The following is a 23036-nucleotide window of genomic DNA, read 5'->3' as shown; positions in this document are numbered from 1 at the left end:
GCAGCTGATGGTTTTGAAGCACATACCTTTGGGTTCTCAGAGCAACTCCTTACCACTAGGCCACCCAATACCACGTAAAACACAAGGAAACTCACTGCGTTGAGTTGATTTAGACCCATAGTTACCCTCCATCAGCGTTTCTGAGACTGGAAATCTTAACAGGAGGAGACTGCCCATCGTCCTCCTGAAGAACAGCTAGTGAATTTGAACCTCTGACTGCTGGTGGAGAGCACCACCCACAATGCACCACTCCAGCGGAGCTCCTTAACACCATGTACGTGCTGTATGTCTGCTGGATTGCCTTGGCCATTACTTATTCCCTATTCCCCTCCCTTTCCTATTTTCAATGTGCAATTGGTTGGACCATGACAGAGGAACTCCTTGGAGCTACAGGGGGCTGACAATTCCTGTTCCTACATTTGGTTTGGTACAGTGACTAATTAAAGAGGATCAAGACAAAGGCATTGTGGCCAGGGGGCAATTTCTTTGCTTCTCCTAAGCGTAAGCGCCAGGGCAGTTTGGAATAATAGTAATGACGATAATTAGCACTTGCTGTATTCTAACACTGTCCTAAGTAGCCCATTTAATCTCCACAACAATTCTCTGAGGTCAATACGGTTATTATTCCATTTCTTAAGAAGGATTTTTCTTTTAAGTTTGAAATTTGCTACAGGGAAAGAAATGGCATCTAGTACATTTCCAGGGCTGTGCAACTTTCACCACTATTCCGTTTCCAAATGTTTTCTTCAGTCCAAAACTGAAACTATGAACTCATTAAGCAGTAACTCATTCCTCCCTCCCCTTCCCTCCACTCTCTGGTAATCACTAATCTGCTTTCCATTTCCATGGATTCACCTACATTCCATACAGATGGAGTATACATCATGTAGCATTTTGGAGCTGTTCCTCCCCCTTAGCTTAACATTTCCACAGTTCATTCATGTGTAGCATGTATCAACATTCCACCCGTTTTTATGGCTGAATAATATTCCATCTTGCTTTCCTATTATCCATCCATGCGTTGATGTTGGACATTGTGTTGTTTACACTTTTAGGTTATTGCTGTGAACTATCTCCAGATAGTCTGTGAAGCCCAGAGAAGTGGATTAACTCTCTCACTGTTGCATCACTGTTAAGTGGGGAAATCAAATCTCGGTCTTCACTGTATCTGGAGATACATAGCTCTCTGGTGGCCTAGTTCATGGGGAGTTGTGCTACCAACCAGAGGACTGAACCTCTCGGATGTTTCAAATCTACCAGTCATTCCACTGGAGAAAAATGGACAGCCTCCTCTCATGCAATTCACAGCCTCTGAAAGCCCAGGAAAGGGTCAGCTATGAGTCGGTTCCTACTCAACAAGAAGAGAAAGAGATCTTTTGGAACTCTGATTGCAAAACGCACTTGGAACCCTGAAAGGCAGGGAAGCCTGATATTTAGGCAGAGGCCCAGGTGTCTCAGAGAGATGTCATTCCTTTTTCTTTATTTTTAAATTGAGATTTCTTTTTTTTTTTACTTTTTTTTATTAAATTTTATTAGTTTTAATGAACATTTACAGGGATTTGGGGCTTTCATTCCTTCCTTGCTGCACCATTCTCTCTACCCTCCTCCCCAGTTTGTTCTTCTTCCCCGCCATCCGAGTGTCTGTTTTAATTGTCCAATTGCCACAGTGCTTGTCAAAGTCAGTTCTGATTAATCTCCTTTGTCGGTGTGTCCTTTGCCATTCCCTATCACTCCTCCCTGAGAGAGACTTCACTCTGATTCATAAGGAAAAGGGGATGGCATATTCTCTTAGCTACTTCCTGCTGAAAAGGGACGCTGTGGGTTTCAGGGTGAAGGTCTTCTCTCACTACTCTAAAGGGCCCCTTTGGCAGTAGGAAACACATAGACTTATGGAGATTGATTTTGGAATTTAGATGCACTGTTATTAATTGTGCTTAGCCGTACATGTTCATATCCCTGAAGATGTATCATGGGGGGGTTGCAACCTAGAAGACACAAATTTAACTAACAAGTTATAAGTACATGAGTAAAAAATTATGAAAAAGTAAAAGAAAAGATTCTTTCACTGTTTTACAAACCCTCCCCCAGGTCCCCTCTACCGTACAGCCCTCGCTCTAGACTCCTGTGATGACAGAAATACCCAGTCACATATCTCTTTTAAATTGAGATTTCTAATGAAAGTTTACCAAGAGCTTGGATTTCCATTCACTCATTGTTGCACATTTGCCTCCCTTGTTCCTGATAGTTCAAATGGCAGCACAGGATATCAGGGAGGTCTTGAGGACCACCTTGGAACCCTAACAGTGAGCGAGTCTTCAGGCATGGCAGCAATGAGGACAATTGCTTTCCTTTTCACGGAACTGGCTGACTCTCTTTGCAAATACAGATTACAGAGCCAGGAATTCGGAAGAGACAAAGTTTTAAAGCTAGAAGATAAGCAAGCCAATAAAGTTTTTACAGCTTTATTTTTTTTCCTACCGCTTCCCTAACCCCGCCACCAAGGAAAGAGGAAGCTCATAAGGAAAAGAACCATAGTGTCAGTAATGCCTTTAACCCTCTACTTACAAAGCTGCCTCCTTTCCAGGCAGCTGAAATCTTTGACCTCTGTGATTTAAGCAAGTGAATTCCTTTGGTTTGAGATCATACCCAGTGGACACTCCCTAGAACAATCAACCCTGGGAGATCAAAAGGGCAGCATTTGCTCAAAGAGAAGTTCCCAAGGTCGGAAGGAAGGGGTAGGAAAGAAGGAAAATGGGAATGATAAATGCAGAGAGGGATGTGAGGACTGGTTACAAAGTATGGTAATGAGTGTCTGAAAACAAAATGTATGTGAGTGCTTAAATAGAAACCTAGTGTGCTCCAATCAAAATAAAAAAGTATAATAAAACACATTTTTAAACCCCACTAAATCCCAAAATGATTATTTACATAATAAATAGGACTTTCCAAGAAAAACAAAGTTCTCTTACTTCCTTTGGTGAAACAAAAAACCCAACCACCCAGTTTCTGTTTGGAATTTTGCTTAAAGGACAAGTGAATGTGTGCATGTGTTTGGGGGGGGCAGTTAAATTAGATGATTGGACTTTGAATGGGTCTTAACAAACTATCTCTAAATTCATCATTTCTTGAATAATTCGTGTTTCCCAAGTGTATTGAACTGAAATGGCCTGGAGACGGTTCAAAGGCTTAAGTTAAGCCTAACTTTTGGAAATGAAACACTTTCTCTATCTTACTTCAGGCATCCTGTTATTTATGGGGAAATGACCTTGCTGGATAGGGAGACTGGGCCCTGCTGTTACTGAAGAGTATTTTTCCAAGGTCACTTTGGCCTTGGGAGAAAAGGGGTTGATTTGCTTCTTTTGTTTTCTTCCAGTTTGATGTTTAAAGTCTTAGCTTGAGGCTGCAGTCTGTGAGCGAGGAAATGAAGAATCCAGACTGTCCCTTTAATAAAAGTTGAGGAATGCAAATTATAAGAAGATGGAGGCTGTTGTTAGGTGCCATGGAGTTGAGTGTGACTAAATGGACACTATTGGAAAGAAGGCAAATGTGTGGCTTTGCTGGTAAGATGGTCATTCTGGCAGTGGACACACAGACAGGAACAAGTAGATGGAAGGACCCCAGGAGAACACTGGGGAGCCTCTTCTCCCCACCCTCCTGGGTCACAATGGGCTCCCAGTGCATGCACAGCCCGAAGGAGTCAAGCAGAAAGTCACCAGGGGTCAGTAGGTAGGAGACTTCCCTCAGGGCTTGGTGGGAGAGAAAGGGCCCGCCCCTGTTGCAGTGCTTGAGGAAGAGCCTGGGGCGGGGGAGAGAGGGGACCCTCAAATGACAAGAAAATGTGTTCTGAACTCTAAACTCTGAGGGTGGCAGGCCCTGCCCCGGAGGCAGCTTGCTACTGCCAGCAGCTAACATGCAAAACAATGCTAGTCTTACAGGCCCTCCAGAACAGAGCTCATCTGAAACAGTTAAATTCCTGAAGCCTCCATTATCAGCTCAGAGCCCATCTGGAGCCTCAGCAGGGATTTCAACTCCTGGCTGGCCGGTTCTGATTCTGGAAAAATCATATCCCACGCTTGACGATCTTCTGGGCTCTAGGCACCAAACTCCCTGGAAGGAGAGGACGTGGTGCTTTATCACTGTGTGGACAGGAAAGTAACCACAGGGCAAAGAAGGAGCTGCTTTTGTTTCTTTCACATTTAAAAAGACATAAAAAGAGGCATAATTTACATAAAGTACAATTGCTTTTTTTGGTTAGTGGTTCCATGAGTTCAAACAGTCTTCTCCTCGCACTCAGCTCCTGCTCTGTCTTCTGACCCCACAGTGCGGCCCTTCACAGAATGAGACGGTAATGAAGTCATACAGTGCTCAGCCTTCTGTAAGATTGGTTTTCACCCAATCATTTCTATGTGTTTTGTTTTCTAACATGTCTCCCAACTGATCAATGCCATTTATTACATCTTGTCAAATCGTCATTTTGCCTGCTTTTTCCCTTCACCCTCCACGCCCATCCACTGATCGCTGCTCCGCATACCTGTGAACCTGTCACAATTATTTCTGTCCGTGTAAACCTTTCCCTAACTTTACCCAAGTCCATAAATTCTTCCCACAACAATACATAGCCTTGTGAGTATAACATTTTGCACTTGAAATTCATCTGTGTTGCTGAATACATCATGAGTCCTTTGCTTTGTATTACTGTATACTACTGTATGCTTACTGAAACTGAGGAGGACCTGCTATAAAAGGTCAAGGACTGCAGCCTTCAATATGGATTGAAGCTCAGCATCAAGAAAACAAAGATTCTCACCACTGGGCCAATTGTCAGCATCAGTATGGATGGTGAAGAGATTGAGATAACAGTTTTAGTTTGCTTGGCTTTACAATCAACACACCTAGCACGAGCAGCCAGGAAATTAAAAGATGTATTGTGTAGAGAAAGTCTGCGGTTAGAGATCTCTCTAAAGTACTGAAGAGCAGCGATGTCAGTTTGGAGACTAAGGTGCTCTTATATAGGCCATGGTCTCTGCCATTACTTGTTATGCACCAGAGAGCTGGACAATGACTATGGATGGCAGAAGGAGAATTGATGCCTTTGAGTTGTGGTGCTGTAGAAGAGTACTGAATATGCCATGGACAGGTGAGAATGAACAGGTTTGTCCTAGAGAGGGTTAAACCACACTGCTCCTTGGAAGCAAAGATTCTGACATATTTTGGACATGTTGCAAGGAGGGATTGTTCCTTGGAGAGTGACATCATGCTTGGGAGGGTGGAAGGACAGCACAAGAGAGGAAGACCTTCTATGAGGTAGATTGATTCAGTGACTGGGGTAATCGGGATGGGTGTGTCAGAGACAGTGCAATTGGCATAGTGTAGAGCAGGGTTTAGGGCTGTTGTACATAGGGTCGCTATGAGTCGCAAGTGACTCGACAGCACATAACAACAACAACAACAACAACTGTAGTGAGTGTGTGTGTGTGTGTGTGTGTGTGTAACCAGTTTGTGTGTCAATGGCATTCCATGTTTCACTGCTAACTGAAAGGTGGTGGTGGTCGTGTGTACCATCGAGTTGGTACTGACTTACAGCTGACCCTCCAGCAGGTTTTCAGACAGTTAATCACACAGGAGGACATAGTCCATCTTTCTCCAGCCGAGCAACTGGCAGATTTGAACCACATGCCTTTGAGTTGAGCGTGCAACTCCTTACCATTAAGCCACCAGCAGTTGCTGGGAGCCTGGGGGACAGTCTCCTGTAAAGATTTATAGACTCAGCAACTGATGAAAGACTGCCATGGGTTGCAACCGACTCAACAGCAATGGATTTTTAAGTCAAAAGGCATTTGGGTTGCTTTCTGTTTTGGCCAATTAGAAAAATGAAACTGCTTTGAATCTTCATGTAATAATCATGTTACTTTGAATAAAAGTGTTTGATTCTCTTGGGTAAATACCCAGGTATGAGATTGTTGCATCAGATGTCTAAATGTGTCTCTAAATATGAGAAATTGCCAAAATGTTTTGAAAAATAGAGCTTCTATCAGGACTGTATGTTACTCATCATTTTTGTCAGCACTCAATATTGCCATTAAAAAGTTACCTTTCGGGGAGCTCTGGTGGCCTAGTGGCAAGAAGCTGCACTGCAATCCCAGAGGAACATGGTTCGAATCCACCAGATGCTCTGCAGGAGAAGGAGGTGCAATATCCTCCTGTACCAGTCAGATCTGATTTGACGGGACACGCACACAAAATAAAAAAAAATTTTAAAAAAATTTCTTTAAAAAAAAAAGTTACCTTTCAAATAGGTTCAGAGTACCTCTTCTGGGTTTAATTTTTTCCATTTTTTGTTTTATTCATTCATTGTTGCACATTGGTATTTGGTTGATGAATGCTCAGGTTGAGCATCTTTTCTTGTTATATTCACCACTGAATAGGCAACATTATGATAGATGGAGAAAAGATTGACATTTTCAACTATTTCATCTTTCTTGGACCCACAAGTAACACTCCTGGTACCAGTAGTCAAGAAATCAAAAGATGTATTGCCTTGGGAAAGTTTGTTGTCAACAACTTCTTCTCCAAAGTAGTAAGGACCAATAATGTTAGTTTACAGACTAAAGTGTGCCTGAGAGAAACCATGGTCTTTTCAATCACTTGCTGTGTATCTGGGGACTAGACAGTGAATAAAGATGACAGAAGAATTGATGCCTTTGAACTGTGGGGTTGAGAGTAGTGAATACCCCATAGACTGCCAAAAGAACAAATAGATATATCTAAGAGAAGGTGCAGCCAGAGTGCTCCATAGAGACATCTCTGAGTCTCACATACTCCCTCAGTGAGATACAGATTGGCACAGTGACCACAGCAATTAGCTCCAGTATGTTAGAGATGATGAGGATGGCGCAGGAGAGGACAGAGTTCATGCTGATTATTCAGAGAATCACTGTAAGTTGTAATCAACTCCATAGAACCTAACAACAACAACATCTATCTGTCTGTCTATCTATCTATCAATCATCTATTATCTATCTATCTACCAAAATATGATCTTGAGTCTCTTCTACCTCATTTTAAAAATCATCTCAAAAATAGATTTGAGTTACTGAACATAAGTGACTGAAGATCAGATAATTTGTGGGATGACATCAAGGATATCCTCAATGAGGAAATCAAAAGAGCATTATAAAGACAAGGAAGAATGAAAAGACCAGATTGAATGTCAGAAGAGACTCTGAAAATTGCATTAGAACTTAGGCCAAAAACAAAGGGAAGAAAGAGAGGGCAGCTCACGAGTTATTATAAGGAAATGTGAAAAGAACTAGAGTTGGAATAAAAAGGGGAAGAACTCGCTCAGGATCTCTCAAGCTAAAAAACTAAGAACAAATTCAAGCCTTGAGTTGCAATACTGAGAGATTGTTGTTGCTGTTTTTGTTGTTAGGTGCTGTTAAGTTGAGTATGACTCATAACAACCCTATGAATAGAAGATCTGAACCCTGTTCTATCCTGTGCCATTTTCACACTTCCTTACACACAAGAGTCCATTGTGGCAATCACTGCATCAGTCCACCTGGTTGAGGGTCTTCCTCTCCTTCGCCCACCCTACACTCTTCCCAGCATCATGTCCTTCTCCAAGGAATAGCCTTTCCTAGCACATGTCCAAAGTATGTGAGGTGAATGAAACCTCATCATTCTTGTCTCCAAAGAGCACTCTCGCTGCACCCTCTCTAACCCATATTTGTTCTTTTGTCTGTCCATGGGATGTTCAGTGCTCTTCTCCAACACCACAGCTCAGAGGCATCAATTCTTCTGCCATCCTTTGTCTAGCTTTCAGATGTATAACAAGCAATTGGAAAGATTATGGCCAGAATCAGATGCACCTTAGTTCTCAAAACTGACATCATTACTCCTGAACAATTTGGAGAGGTCCCTAACTGCAGATTTCCCCAGTACAGTGTGTCTCCTTACTTCCTGATTGTTGTTACCAAGGGTGTTAAGTGTGAATCCAAGAAAGATGAAACTGTTGACATTTTCAATCTTTTCTCTATCCATCATGATGTTGCCTATAAATCCAGTGGTAAGAATCTCTGTTTTCTTGACATTGAGAGGCAATCCATACTGCAGGCTGTATTCTTTGATCTTCTACAAGTGCTTCAAGTCCTCCTCACTTTCAGCAAGCAGGGTTGTGTCATGTGCATAATGCGGGTTATTGATGAGCCTCCCTCCAGTCCTGATGCCACATTCCTCTTCATCGAGTACAGCTTCTAGAATAATTTGCTCAGCATACAGATTACATAAGTATGGAGAGGGAATACAACCCTGACTCTCTTGTTTCTTAATTTTAAACCATGCAGTGTTCCCTTGCCCTGTTTGCACAACAGCCTCCAGGTCCAGGTATAAGTTTTGCATGAGCTCAATTAAATGCCCTGGGACTCCATTCTTCTCAATGTCAGCCACAACTGGTTATGATCCACACAGTCAAATGCCATTGCACACTCAGTAAAGCACAGAGATACTATGGGTAAAATCTTAAATGGTCCAGGAAGCATCAAAAGAAGATGGAGGAAATACACAGAGTAACTCTATCAAAAAGAAGTGACTGACAAGGAACCATTTCAGGAAGTAGCATATAAACAAGAGCCAATAGTAATGAAAGAAGTTAAACCTGCACTGAAGACACTGACAAAAAATAAGGCCCCAGGAATAGATGAGATTACCAATTGATCTGTTTCAACTAACAGATACAGTCCTGGATGTATTCACCAGTCTATGCCAAGAAATTTGGAAGACAGATTCCTGCCCAACAGACAGAAAGAGATCCATGTTTGTTCCCTTTCCCCAAAAGAGTGATTCATTAGATTGTGGAAATGGTAGAACAATATCATTAGTATCACATGTAATTAATTCTTGCTGAGGATTATTTGAAAACATTTAGAAAAGTGTGTTGACAGGGAAATTCCACAAATTCAAGTTTGATTCAGAAGAAGTCATGGAAACAAGGATATCATTGCTGATATCAGGCAGATCTTAGTCGAAAGTAGATGACACCAGAAAGTAGCTTATTTGTGCTTTATTAATTATGCAAAGGCATTTGACCATGTGGGTCATAAAAATTATGGCTAACATCGAGAAGAATGGAAATCCTAGAACACTTAATTGTATTTATAGAAAAATCTATACATAACACCCCCCCCATACATAGACCAAGAAACAGTGTCTAAACAGAACAAGAAAACACTGCATAGCTTAAAATCAGGAAAGGTGTGTCAGGGCTCTATTTTTTACTCCATACCTATTCGGTCTGCATGCTGATATACGTATCATTTGAGATGCAGGACTCTGTGACTTCATGATTGGAGGAAGACTCATAAACAACCTGCGTTATGCAGATGACACAGCCTTGTTGCAGAAAACGAAGAAGCCTTGCAACACTTGCTGCAGAAAATCAAAGACTATAGCCTTCTATTTAATATAGATCACACACATCAATATTAATAAGACAAAAGTCTTCACCATTGGATCAATAGGCAACATTATGAAAGATGGAGAAAAGATTGAAATTGTAAATTATTTCATTTTACTGGGATGAACACCCTCAGTACCAGCAGTCAAGAAATCAAAAGACATATTGCATTGGGAAAATCTGCTGTCAAGGATCTCTCCCAAGTTCTAAAGAACAAGGATTTCAGGTAAAGACCAAGGTGTATCTGATCCAAAGTTGCTTTGCATGCATCTGAAACTTAGACAATGACCAAGGATGACAGGAAAAAGAATCGAAGCCTTTGAATTGTGGAGCTGGAGAAGAGTATGGACTATCCCATGGACCACCAAAAGAACAAACCAACCTGTCCTGGAGGAAGTGTGAGCAGGGTGTTCCACAGAGACAAGAACAGTTATACTTTGTCTCCCAAACTTTGGGCATGTCATCAGGAGAGGCCAGTTCTTGGAAAGGACATCATGCTGTGGAGAGTCAGAGAAAGAGAGAGAGACCGTCTACAAGATGGTAGAGAGCCTCCACAAGATACAGTGCCTGTAACAGTGGGCTGGAGCTTCTAATCAGATGTTTAGATCTTTTAGTCATAGAGTCACAGTGACTCACAGGTACCTGGATGGTACGTAAGAATAAAAATCCTCACCACTGGACCAATAGGCCACAGCAAGATAGATGGAGAGAAGATTGAGGTGGTCAAGGATTCCACTTTACTTGGATCTACAGTCAATGTCCATGATAGCAGCAGTATTTACTGCTTGGAACATACCCTGAGAAAAAGAGAACTGAGGCACACATGGAGACTTGTACACCGATGCTCACAGCAGTGTTAGCCACCATTACAAGAACACGGAAACAGCCAAATGTCCAACCACAAATGAATGGATTGAGAAATTATGGTCGTTTCACATGATGGAATACTAACGACATAGGAGTAATGATTTTGTAAATCACTACCTAACTTGGGAGGGACTGGAGAGCATTATGTGGAGTGAACTAACCCAGTCCCATAAGGACAAATACTGTGTAAGACTATTATTGTAGAACATTTATGAGGATCCAAGGGAGGGAGGGGGGAGCAGCGAGTGAGGATGAGTGGCAGTGGGGGGGAGGAGGGTGTTAATCACAGGGTTGCACAATTTGATGGGTGGAAGGAGAGGTGGGTAAAGGAAATGGGAAAGATCGGGGTGAAAAACAATGTACGCAAACTTTGTAAGTAAACCAGTTTAAATTTAAAATTTAATTTAAAAAAATCAAAAGATGAGTTGCACTGGGGAAATCTGTTGTCAAGGACCTCTCCAAAGTTCTAAAGAACAAAGATGTCAGTTTAAGGACTAAGGCTCATCTTTTCTTTACTTTGTAGGAGTCTGAAAGCTAGACCATGAATAAGAATGACAGCAGAAGAATTGGTCTTTAAATTGTAGTGTTGGTGAAGAGTACTGAATAGCCTAAGGATTGACTGTCAAGGAAACAAACAAAGTCGTCTTGGAGGGAGTGCATCCAGGGTGCTCATGAGGGCAAGGATGGGAAAACTTTGTCACTTATAATTTGAGTATGTTGTCAAGAGGAACCAATCCTTGGAGAGAGTTTTCACGACAGGAAATGTTAACAAGATGGACTGACACAGTGACACGGTGAGGGGGCACAGGATGGAGATTGCCAGGATGGCAAGGGCAAGGTTCCGATCTGTTGTTCCTGGAGTCCTGTAAGTCCTTGTCAACTTGATAGCGCCTAACAACAAACATATTTACACGTGTGTAAACAAATGGAGTCTGCTGAAACCCAGTTGATTTACTTTTTTCCTAAATGAATTGTACTCTGTGAAGTTGCTGCTGTACATTGAAGTTGGAATCGACTCATAGTTGATCCTATAGTGGGTTTTCAGAGATAGTAGATTTCACAGGAGGAGACTGCCCACCTCTCCCGGCAACCAAATGCCTTTGGGTTGGCAGCACAACTCCTTATCCACTAGGCCACCAGCACGCACTGCATCCTTGTGGTTGTTGTTGTTAGGTGCTGTCGAATTGACTACAACAGATCTGAACCTTGCCCTGCTAACCTGTGTCACTTTAAGCATCACTGATGTGCTAGAGCCCATTGTTATAGTCGCTGTGTCAATCTGTCTTGTTGTGAGCTTTCCTGTGTTTCTCTGACTCTCCACTCTTATTGGCATAATGCTTTTTTTCCCAAGGACTGGCCCCTCCCACATGCCCAAAGTATGTGAGAGGAAGTTTCACAATGCTTGCTTACCTAAAAAAAAAAGAAAGAAAGAAAGAAAAAGAAAAACAATCGCTTATTCTAAGTGACAAAGATTTTTTTTTTTTCTAGAAGGGGAGCTCTGGTGGCCTAGTGGTAAGGAGTTGTTCTGCTGACCTAAAAGCATGTGGTTCGAATCCAGCAAGTGCTCTGAGGTAGAAAGATGGGCAATTTCCTCCAGTGCTATTTACAGCCTCTAAAAATGTGTTGGAAAGTCAGCTATGAGTCAGTTCCTACTCAACGGAACATAACAACACCTTCTGGAAGTCTTGAAAGTATAACTTTTAGCTTTAGGTAAGTGTCCCAGGGCGACAAAGTTCTGTGTCACTCAGCCCCTAGCTGAAAGGTTACTGGTTTGACCCCATTCAGAGGTATCCTGGAAGGCAGGTCTTGGAAAGGTCCCGTCCTTGAAAACCCAATGGAGCTACTTTTCTCTACGCATGTGGGGTCCTCATGAGTCTAAATTGATTCAACAGTGTAAAATCCCTACAAGTTTAGCTCTAAGATCCATTTAAATTTAATTTTTGCATAAGATGGGGCGAGGGGCCAAGGAAGCGAGTGTGTGCAGGTTACAAAGTGAGGTGTGTGTGTGTGTGTGTGTGTGTGTGTGTGTGTACGCGCGTGCGCGTGGGTACAACAATGCAAGTGTAAGGATGAGTGGCCAAGCTGGGAAGGAGAGGACAGTGCAGACACGATGGGTGGGGGTGGAGGAGAGGTGAGTGTGTGACTTATTTGTGACGATGTGGGGAAGCAGTGCAGGAAAAGGAGAGCGACAGAGTTGTGTGGAGTGTGGACAGGGCAGTAAAGCGTGAGGGGAGAGGTGGGAGTGTACAGTAATGAGCCTGTAAGACAAGCCTGGGGAGGGAAGAGAGACAGTGCCGTCAAGTGGACAGCAAGCGGGGAGAGTGGGTGTGTTTCGTGGGCAAGGAGGCAAAGTGTAATGTTTGTATGTTTGTGAAAAGACGAGATCGGCTTCTGAGTGTGTGCGCTTCTTAGGAGGAGAAGAAGAATGTGACTGTGTGCATTTGTGTGCGAGAGAAGAGGGCGTGTGTGTGTGTGTGTGGGGGGGGAGTGCGTGTGTGCGTGCGCTCCCACTCAACAAAGCAGAGGGTGGCAAATGGAGAGTGCAATTTGAAAAGTAAAACTGACTGCGAAACTGAGAGGAATTGACTAAATGAAAACAAGAAATAGTCCCAAACACTAAAAAAAAAAAAGATGGGAGGTATGAGTCTAATTTCATTATTAGTATTATTTTACAAATTGTTCGTGCATCCAGCAGAAATAAGGATGGACTGTGGGAGATGAAGAAAAAGAAAAGTTTTTCAAAGGATAGGAAGAAGAGAACATAGTGTTGAGTGAAAGTATTTTAAACACCTTTTTTTAAATTTTTTTTATTGTATTATTTTTACATGTACCGTCAAATCAGATCTGACTGGTACAGGAGGAGATTGCTCCCTCCTTCTCCAGCAGAGCATCTGGTGGAATTGAACCGCGTACCTCGGGGATTACAGTGCAGCATCTTGCCACTAGGCCACCAGAGCACCCTGAGTGAAAGTATTTTAAACAATCAATCTTGTTAACATTGGGAAAAGGAGAAGGAAACCCAATATTTTGACAGAGACAGTATTTTCTGTCTTGTTTTAAATTAGTAAGGAATCATGTATATTAAAGTAAAGGTAAAAAAAGGGCAAGGTAGAACAACAAATAATATAAAATAGACTAGATATAAAACAAAATCAAATATATGAGATTTATACTATATTTAAATGACTGATCTTTCTGGTGAAAAGACAGAGATTTAAAACAAACCAGAATGATTCAGTCTATGAGGTTGGGTATACAATTTAAAAATTTCAAATAATAAAAAATACACGAGATATTGACAGATCACCAAAGACAGACATTATGAATTTATAAAATGCAAAACTATAATAAACCTAAATCTGTGTCCATAAAACAACACAGTAGCCTAACATATTAAATAAGAGTGGCCAATGACTTGGAAATTATTGGATGAAGTTTCTAGAAAAACTCTTTAAAATGAACTCAGCAGAAGTATTCCCCCTCCCCTCGCAGTTTATTTTACTCCTTTTTTTTCCTGGAAAGATAGATAAGACAATTGAAACAGCTCCTAGTCTTGTGGCTATTGAAGCAATTGGAAATCAACCCATCTCCCTACAGTCAACTGATATTTGACAAGGAAGCAAATCCATTAAATGAGGAAAGGACAGTCTCTTGCTAACCATTTGTTAAAATGACGCTGGCAAAAACTGGATATCAACCAGGTGAAAATACAAACAGGATCTGCATCTTACCCTATACACAAAAACCAGCTCAAAGGGCATCAGAGGTCTAAGTGTAAAACCCCAAATTATAAGAATCATATGAAACAAAATGGTAACAAATTGATAAGTCCTAGTCTATGGCATCGATTTGCAAACAAAGCCAAAAATTCATAATCAGGAGAGGATAAGAGGACTTTTTTTATATTGGCTTGCATACAAACTGTGTATTGTGTTTGTATTTCACACTTTCCTTCATTCACATTGTGTTTCATACTATATTCCCATACATTGCATTATATAAAGCCAGTCACCATTGATCTATGCCCACTATCACCCTATCTTTTCAAATTCCCATTGGATCTTTCCTAATCCCATCATCTCCTCCTTGAGCCTAACAAACTTTGCCATCCTGTGATTTCCCATCCTCCCTCTCTCAGGTTCTCTTGGCCCCGCCCCTTCACCCTTTGAACTTCTATGCACATCTTACTGGTAGTTATCCTTCTATTTTTACAGTACTGGTCTTACACAATACTTGTCCTTAAGAGACCGAGTTAGTTCACTTAGCATAATGCTGTCTAGCCTGTACTATGTTACATAGTATTTTTTTTTATTATTTTGTGTGCGTGTACCATCAAATCAGATCTGACTGGTACAGGAGGATATTGCGCCTCCTTCTCCGGCAGAGCATCTGGTGGATTTGAACCGTGTTCCTCTGGGATTGCAGTGCAGCTTCTTGCCACTAGGCCACCAGAGCTCCCCACATAGTATTTTTTTAAACAATCTTTGCTTCTGAGTGCTGTATAGTATTCCACCATGTGAATGTACCACAATTTCTCAATCCATTTGTTTGTTGATGCACATTTGGGTTATTTCCATTTTCTTGATACTGTGACTAACACTGCTATGAACATCAGTGTACAAATCTCTGTGTCTCAGTTCAATTTTCCTCAGGATATGTTCCTCACAGTGGAATAGCTGAGTCATATGGAATTTCTATGCTTGGCTTTTTGAGGACAGGCCAAACTGCCTTCCAGAGTGGTTGTACCACTTTATAATCCAACCAACAGTATCTGAGAGTTCCAATCTCTCCACATCCTCTCCAACATTTATTGCTTGCTGTCCTGTTAAACTTTGCCACAGTTACTGGGGTGAGATGGTATCTCATTGTGGTTTGGACTTGCATCTCTCTTATTACCAGTGTTTGAGCATTTCTGTTGGCCATCTGAATGTCCTCTTTTGTGAGAAGTCTTTTGCCCATTTTGTAATTGGGTTATCAGTCTTTTTCTTGTGGAGACCCTGGAGTATTCTGTAAACATTTATTGTGAGACCCTTGTGTGAGATGGTTAAATGCTCAGTTGCTAACTATTTCAGAGGTTTGAACTCACCAGCTGCCTCTCAAGAGAAAGATGTGTTGGTCTGCTTCTGTCAAGATTATAGCCTTGAAAATGCTCAGGGCACTTCTACTCTGTCCTATAGGGTCACTAGAAACACTTTATAAGACAGATTAGTAGAAACAAAATGAACACAGCACAAATTGACAAGATTAGTCAGCAGGAAAGAGATGTAAAATATAATATATAGTGATAAAATTATAGACCAATATTACATACAGATCTGTGGTGGTGGTTGTGGTTATGTGCCATTGAGTTGGACCAACTCATAGCTGACCCTTCAATGGGCTTTCAGAGGCAGTAAGTAACCTGGGAGGAGATTGCCCATTCTTCTCCCATGAAGAAGCTGGGGCTCAAACTGCCTGTATTTAGATTGGCAGTATCTTGAAGTTGGCCTGGCTTAGTAGGCCCCCAGAGCTCTCCCTAGATCTATGATACCAGATTTGAAAACCTACAGATATGAATGGTTTTCTTTTAGTATATGATAGTCAGAATCCCAGTGAACGGAAAAGTTGAGAATTGGAACACTACTCGAGTCTGTTTTTCTAAAGATCGCAGCCTTGGACACCCTCTGGGATAGTTCTTCCTTATCTTGCAGGATCTTGAGTTGAAATGGATGTTGCAGAACTGAAAACTTGGAAAAGATCAAGTTCATCGAACAGATTAGAAAAAAGTGATTTAGGATCAAAACAAACCTACCAAGGAATGTTGAATAAACTCTTACAAATAGCCTCTCAAATGCCCATCTGAGTCCAAAATAAAATAAGAGAACTAACTAGGAAACAATCCAAGGGGAGCTGAAAACCAGAGACACCTCCGCCTCCTCCTACCCTCTATACACATAAAGCTGGGGCACTCGAAAAGACAAGTGGGCTAGGAAAAAGATTACCTTCGAGGGAGAATAAAAAGCGTAACTGCTGTAGCAAAGGGCTCTGAGTGTTTCATCCACCTGTACACTCAAACTCCTTCTCAAGCTTTCCTCCAGGGGTGACTATTAGCCGGAATACTGTGTTGTGTCGTGTTTCCCCCAAATTCCTTCTTGTTTCGGAACTTAAAAAAATGGCAGACTGAAGTAATCTGGTGATGTTTTTCCCATTCAACACTATTTATAAGATTCATCCATGTTGCTTGTAGTTTTTTTTGGGGTCTGCGTGTACTGTAGAGTTGGAATTGACCCATAGCTGAGCCTTCAGCAGGTTTTCAGAGGCAGTTAACTGCACATAGCATTCTGCTGCCTGAATAAATCACTATTTGTTTATATTTTAAATTTTTTTTTATCAAACCTAACATTTAATGAGAACAAAAGAAACAAGTTGGTAAGAGGCCCAACTACATCACATCCAATCTCAGCTGAGGATGGGGGACAGAGGGTGGCCAGCCCGGAAGTCATACCCCAGGGAGGAACCAGCTCTGAGGCAGGGGCTGTCAGACCTCCAGGGCCTGGCTGGGGTTTCCGGCAGAGGAATGTGTCAAGGGAAAAGACGGCAGTGGGTCATGAGCAGCAGGTAGGACAGGCAGGTGGCCACCGGGGGGTGGGGGGGTGGACGGGACACACACAGAGGGCATGGTCGATTCTCAGGGGTTGACAGGGGCTAGGGAGCCAAGCTCAGGCAGCAGCTCAGGGTGGGGGTCCAAGCGGGCCAGGCGGCTCTGCTCCAGGGCGATGGCCTCAGCTGAGTGCTTGCACTTCTCAGAGCCACACTGGCAGGTGAAATATTTGCTTTTGATATCCCAGAAGCGGTCACTATAGTCAAACCCTAGCTCCTCCCTGGTCCGGATGTCTCGAGAACTGAAGAAGGCAATGCGTGGAAACCGCAGATCTTGGTGCAGCATGAAAACCCGGACAGGGATGATGTTGGGGTCGCAAAGGTGGTTGATGAAGCGGCTGATGTTCCCGTAGTAACGGGCATCGATGCCCTCTCCATCCTTGTTGTCCAAATCGAAGAGGTAAGAATCATCCTCTCTCACATCGGCCTCAGCATCAGAGATCAGCTCCCCCACATACTCGCAGATGAAGGTCCCCTGGGGAATGGTCTGCAGGGCGCAGACCCCCCAGCCCATCTTGGCTGTCCTGTAGAGCTGCAGTCGTACCTTGATGCCGCTCTGCACCACCCGGTTCTTGCAGTTCCTCCAGCAGGAGCATGCCTGGTTACACTCAAAAATCAGGGGAGGTTCAATTTTGTTAAACTCCTGGAGCAGCCGTCCGTCCTTGTCGTACCAGCACCGGATATATTTTAATTGTTGTTGGACATTGAAAATATTTAGTGTTCTCTGACTTCTTAAATTGGATCTCCATGAGTCAGAACAAATTTGACAGCAACTCCAAAACAGCAATGAGTATAAAATAAGATCAAATTGTGGTATACGTAGTATTTTTAAGATTATTGAGGAAGTTGAGGTTGAATATATTTTCATGTTTTATGTTCCATTCATTCTGTTTCCTCTGTCAAGTGTCTGTTCCAGTGTTTTGTCCATGTTTTTACTGGATTATTTGCCTTATTAGTTTGTGGCATTTAAAAAGCATATTCTGAAAGGACTCATTGGTTGAGTAATGAGTTACAAAGGTCGGTCGTTCAAATCTACCAGCTGATCTGAGGGTGAAAGGTGAGGCAGCTGCCTCCCATAAAGATTTACAGCCTCAGAAACCTGACAGGAACACCTTTGATTGGAACTGACCCCAAAGCAGGGGATTTATTTGAGGAGTGGGTGGGTGGGGGCATAGTCTTATCTAGTCTAGATATTAATTGTTGTTGACTCTATGTGTTGCAAATGTCTTCTTAGTATAAGACTTATCTTTTTACTTTGTTTTTAGCCTTTTGAAGGAAAAACCTTGCCAATTTTAATGAAGGTGAATTTTCATTCTTCTCTTTTATTGTCATTGTTTTATGTGCCATGTTTAAGGAGTATTTTCTTATGTTGGGTTTATAACATTATTCTCCTATGTGAACTGCTCAAAATTTTTAGTTTATGTTTTTCCAAAGCCTTAATACAACAGGAATTGATATTTTCTGCATGGCATGTGGTAGAATATTCAATGATCCCAGCACCATTTACTGAATAATCCGGTCTGTCCCTTGTGCAGTATCACGTCTGTCAGAAATCATTGCTATATATGCAAGGATCTGTTTCTCCACTCTCTATTCTCTTCCATTTCCCCACTGTTTATCCTTGTATTAACAGTTTTGCTTTATAATATCTTTTTTCTAACTGTAGTAAATATGTATGTAACAAAAAGATTTGCCATTTCAACATATGTACATGTCCAATTCAGTGACATTAATTATGTTCATCATGCTATTCAACTATCGTTACTATGTGTTTCCAAATTTCCCCACCAATCTTAAATGAAGCTTAATGTTTTCTAAACACAGAGCCCTTTTATGGCCTCCCTTCCTCCTGCCTCTACTAATCATCTACATGATTTGATCTCTCTACAGTTGCCTGTGGTAGCATAGACCATCGGGAGTTGTGTTGTTAACCCAGCGACCATATCTCTCTGTGGTTATGTTTTACACTAAAACATTCTGTACCATTATTGTTGTAGGGAGTGGGAGTATCTAACCGGCCAACAGAGTAAACCCCAAAACTCCCCCAGGTTACAATTGACAGAGAGATTTACATAAAGTTACACTGCTGAGGTTCCATTTACATCAAGGTGCTAGAGAAAAGGGAGTGTCTGTATGTTTGGGTTCTCAGCTTCTTACATAAGAGACCTTGTCCCATATGTTTTCATGGGATTTTAACAAACCCAGTTATTAAGAAATGTATTTGCCCTGTTTTATTTTCTTTGAATAAATGACATGGCATTTCTTAGAAGGAAGGGAAAAAAAGACACCTTGTGATAAGAGTGGCAGCCTTGGCGAGCTCTGGTGGCCTAGTGGCAGGAAACTGCACTGCAATCCCAGAGGTGCGTGGTTCAAATCCACCAGATGCTCTGCTGAAGAAAGAGGAACAATCACCTCCTGTACCAGTCAGATCCAATTTGACGGTACACACATAAAAAGAATAAATAAATAAATAAAAATTTAGAGTGGCAGCCTCATGTCCTCATATTGTCTACGACCTGGGTTTTCACATAACATAGAAAGGGGAAATGCACAATGGGTGTTAGAGAAGAGGATAAAGAGGACGAAACTCAGAGCCATCTAGCCCAGGTTGATAGACATGTAAATGAAGCTGACCTGCAGAAGAAATATAGGCATTTACAGCCTCCCAAAAACCTGTTATGATTCAGTTCCCACTCTACAGTGATTAATGAGTTTGAGATACACTTGCTTATTCTAGATAATACATGTATGTGTGGTCATAGCAACTTTAAAATAAACTTTACAGTAAAAATATATGTAACAAAATATTTGTCATTCCAATTTTTAATGAGTATAATTCCGTGACAATAATGACATTATTGTGATATGAAGCCATCATCAGCACTTATTTCCAAACTTTTAACAGTAACAGTATTACCCTTACTAATTTACTGTTAATCTCTTTTTGTAACTTAGTCACCCTTTACAGTAACTCAGTGCCCCTAAAGCAATTACCTTTGACATCTGATAAAGCAAATCTTTGATAATCTTAAAAATATAAAATTGAAGATTCTTTCATAATTCTTGTTGAATTTTCAGTCAAAATTACAGGAATTATGTATTTTTCAATCGTGAACAGAGATCTCTTTCCATTTTTAAGCTTTTATCTAATGTCTCAAGAAATTCCCAGTAACAGTAGCAGAACATTAAACTAAGTGCAGGACCTTTCTAAGCGTGGGGCACTGCACTGGCCATCTTCCTCGTCTTCATCCCACCTTTTTATGTTGTGTGGCTTCTGTTCACATTTACATTGTCCATGAGAGATTATCAAAAGTTGATAGAAATAGAAAGCTTTAAATATTGCATTTAAAAATCTCCAGGGTAACCAGTGGAGAACTAAAAATAGCATAAAGATCAAAAATCAAGAAGAGACGAGCAGGCCAGAGGGATGGTGGAAATGAAGCTTCGCTCTTTCATATCAGGGCATCTGCTGCTACAAATTGAGAAACAGAGGTAGAAGCCTAATGTTCAGATTCCAGAAAACTGAAAAGAGAAATTGTTAAAATGGATTGCTTTTCAGGGGTGCGTGCAAGAGTTGGGGAAAGTTGCAGAGGGAAGGAGCCTGTGGCCTTTGTCAGGGTTCTGTACTCTTTTGTTCATTACCATTTACATCCATTAAGCTGACAGAAATAAAAATAAAGACATGGAAAGCTGCTTCTTATTATGTGTTGTGATAAGCCAATACACATGCATTACCATAATTCACTCTTAGCTGATTGTGGACAGAGTCAACATGATTGCTTTTTGAATAAAAAAATACAATTATTGCCATAGATACAAGTATGTAATGATTAATTAGACCCAGATGGCTTCTAATTCTCATGAGTCAGAGATTTATTACCACAAAACTTTCTTATATTTTATTTTCTTAAAAATAGGTGTTTGTCAAATAGAATGAGATTTTCTTTTATTCTTTGGCAGGCATTTCCAACTTTTGCATTAAATAAACTTGATTCTCTGTCAGATAGGTTGAACTAAGGCTTTTATTTTTTTTAAAAGATAGTCTATTTCCAGGAGGCATTTTAAAACCAGGCTTCTGAGCCCTGGCAGGGGAGAGGGGTAGTTAAGATTGTGGGTGAGATTGTTGGCAGCTCAGGTCCTGGCTCCCCTCCTCGTCACCAGGACCTCGTCACTCCTGGTCCTAGGAAAGCTACTCAACAACTCTAAGCCTCTGTTTCCTTAACATATATAGTTTTGTGTCCATTAAATGAGATGAAGTATATTAAAGCACTTAAGAAGCACGTGAGACGTAAGGCCTATAGATTATAGGGAATTTGTGTTATCGTAACTTTTTTTATACCTAAGAAAAGGTAACCGAAGCAATGCTGTTGTTGATTGCCGTAGAGTAGAGCATAACTCAGCAACCCTATGAACAAAAGGCCTGAAGCCATTCTATAACTATCATCATTTCTCAAAGTTCATAGTTTCCAGAGGCATGTTGTTTAGGAAGTGGGTGACACTCCTGCTTCTGAAGCCATAATTCCATGTATTTTAACTTCTTTGATAGTCAATTTCTATACATCATCACTCACTACTTAAAAATATTATTTGGGTTTTTTACTTTCCTGAAAATGCTTGTTGGCTCTTTCCCTCCAATATTTTCTTGTTTCCAGGTGAAACGTTACACAATTATGTTCCCATTTAACAATTTTTTTACAAATTGTTCTGTGACGACAGTTACAATGCTCGCCATGTCTCAGCTTTCTCATTATTTCCATTCTGTTTCCATTCCTCTAGTTCTCGTCCCTCTTTGCCTTCTTTGCTATTAGCTGGCCATATCCAGCCAATCTTTTAAGGCACGCATTACTTACTGGTGATATTGTTTCTTGCATAATCCTTTCCATTGTTTGACTGAAACCTTGAGGCTCCAGTAGTGGCTTCAGTTTTAGATTAAAAGGACAATAATCTCAGGGGTTCCTTGAGTCTCTCTCAGTCCAATAAGTCTGATTAAAGAGAAGAAGAAGAAGACTTTCCACCAGATAGACTGACACAATGACATTAGCATTGGGAATGTTGGAGGTCATGCTGATGACTCAGGATAGGGCAAGCTTCACATTTGCTGTTCTTAGGGTCACTATAAGTTAGAGTAGACTGAACAGAACAGCAACAGAAACAGCAACAGTTTCTGCTGACAGAAACAGCAACGACCATTTATTTTTGCTCTGATCATTATTTAGAGATCATTCTTTAGAGAGCCCTGCTAGCTTAGTGGCAAGGAGTTGTGTTGTCAACCCAAAGGCACGTGGTTAAAATCCACCGGCTGCTCCATGGGAAAAAGGTGGACAATCTCCTTTTATGTGATTTACTGCCTTTGAAAACCAGATGGAGAGTCAGCTGTGAGTCATTTCCAACTCATTGTTACATAACAACAAGGACCTCTGCAGTTTATTTCCTTACTGTTCAAGTTGTAGTCTTTTGGCTCTGGCTGTGGTATGTACATTTGTTACTATAAATTCTCCTCAGAGTACTGCTTTTGCGGTATCCCAAAAATCTTGACATGTTTCATTTTTATTTAATGCTTTGAAATTTTAAATATAATTTTTCATTTATTCTACTACCCAATAGTTTTAAAATAAAGAGCTATTCCATTTCCATATATTTACTCTCCCTCCTTATTCCTTCTATTATTAATTTCCAGTTTTATACCACTATGATTGGAAGAGACACTTTATAGTACTTAAAAGCTTTCCAATTTGTTGCATCTTGCTTTGTAGATTAAAATATGGTGTGTTTTAGATAATGATCTGTGTGAGAAAGTGTATTGTGCTGCTTTTGATCTATATATGGCTATGGTGTTGAGCTGATTATCTTATTTCTATCTTCTATGTAATTGTGTTATTTTCTATTGTTTTATCACTGAAGTTGATGTGTTAAGCTCTCATACTATTTCTATTTTTCTTCAATGCTGTTTGTTTCATGTATTTTGTAGTTCTGTCATTGAGTGTGTAAATATTTTTTAGTGGTTACATTCTCTTAGTGACTTGATCCTTTAAACATTATAAGGATCAAGATGGATTTTTTGCCTCTTTTTAAAAAAAAA

At 41.0% G+C, this 23036-nt stretch overlaps 1 protein-coding gene across 1 annotated transcript in view; it reads right to left on the bottom strand.

Moving 5' to 3' along the window:
• Positions 1-16985: 16985 nt before the first annotated feature.
• LOC102848743 (histone-lysine N-methyltransferase EHMT2-like) overlaps positions 16986-23036 on the bottom strand; it is a 79739-nt gene continuing 73688 nt past the window's right edge. Inside the window, exon 3 of the mRNA XM_006881911.1 lies at positions 16986-17700. Coding sequence (XP_006881973.1) covers positions 16986-17700 — 715 coding nt within the window. The remainder of the gene's footprint in view (positions 17701-23036) is intronic.

The sequence above is a fragment of the Elephantulus edwardii genome, unplaced genomic scaffold (genome assembly GCF_000299155.1).
Source record: "Elephantulus edwardii isolate Elephantulus edwardi_28Jun2011 unplaced genomic scaffold, EleEdw1.0 scaffold00016, whole genome shotgun sequence".
In the NCBI taxonomy this organism is placed as follows: Eukaryota; Metazoa; Chordata; class Mammalia; order Macroscelidea; family Macroscelididae; genus Elephantulus; species Elephantulus edwardii.
Note: the sequence above shows the minus strand (reverse complement) of the source record. Positions and strands in the feature narration are given on the sequence as shown.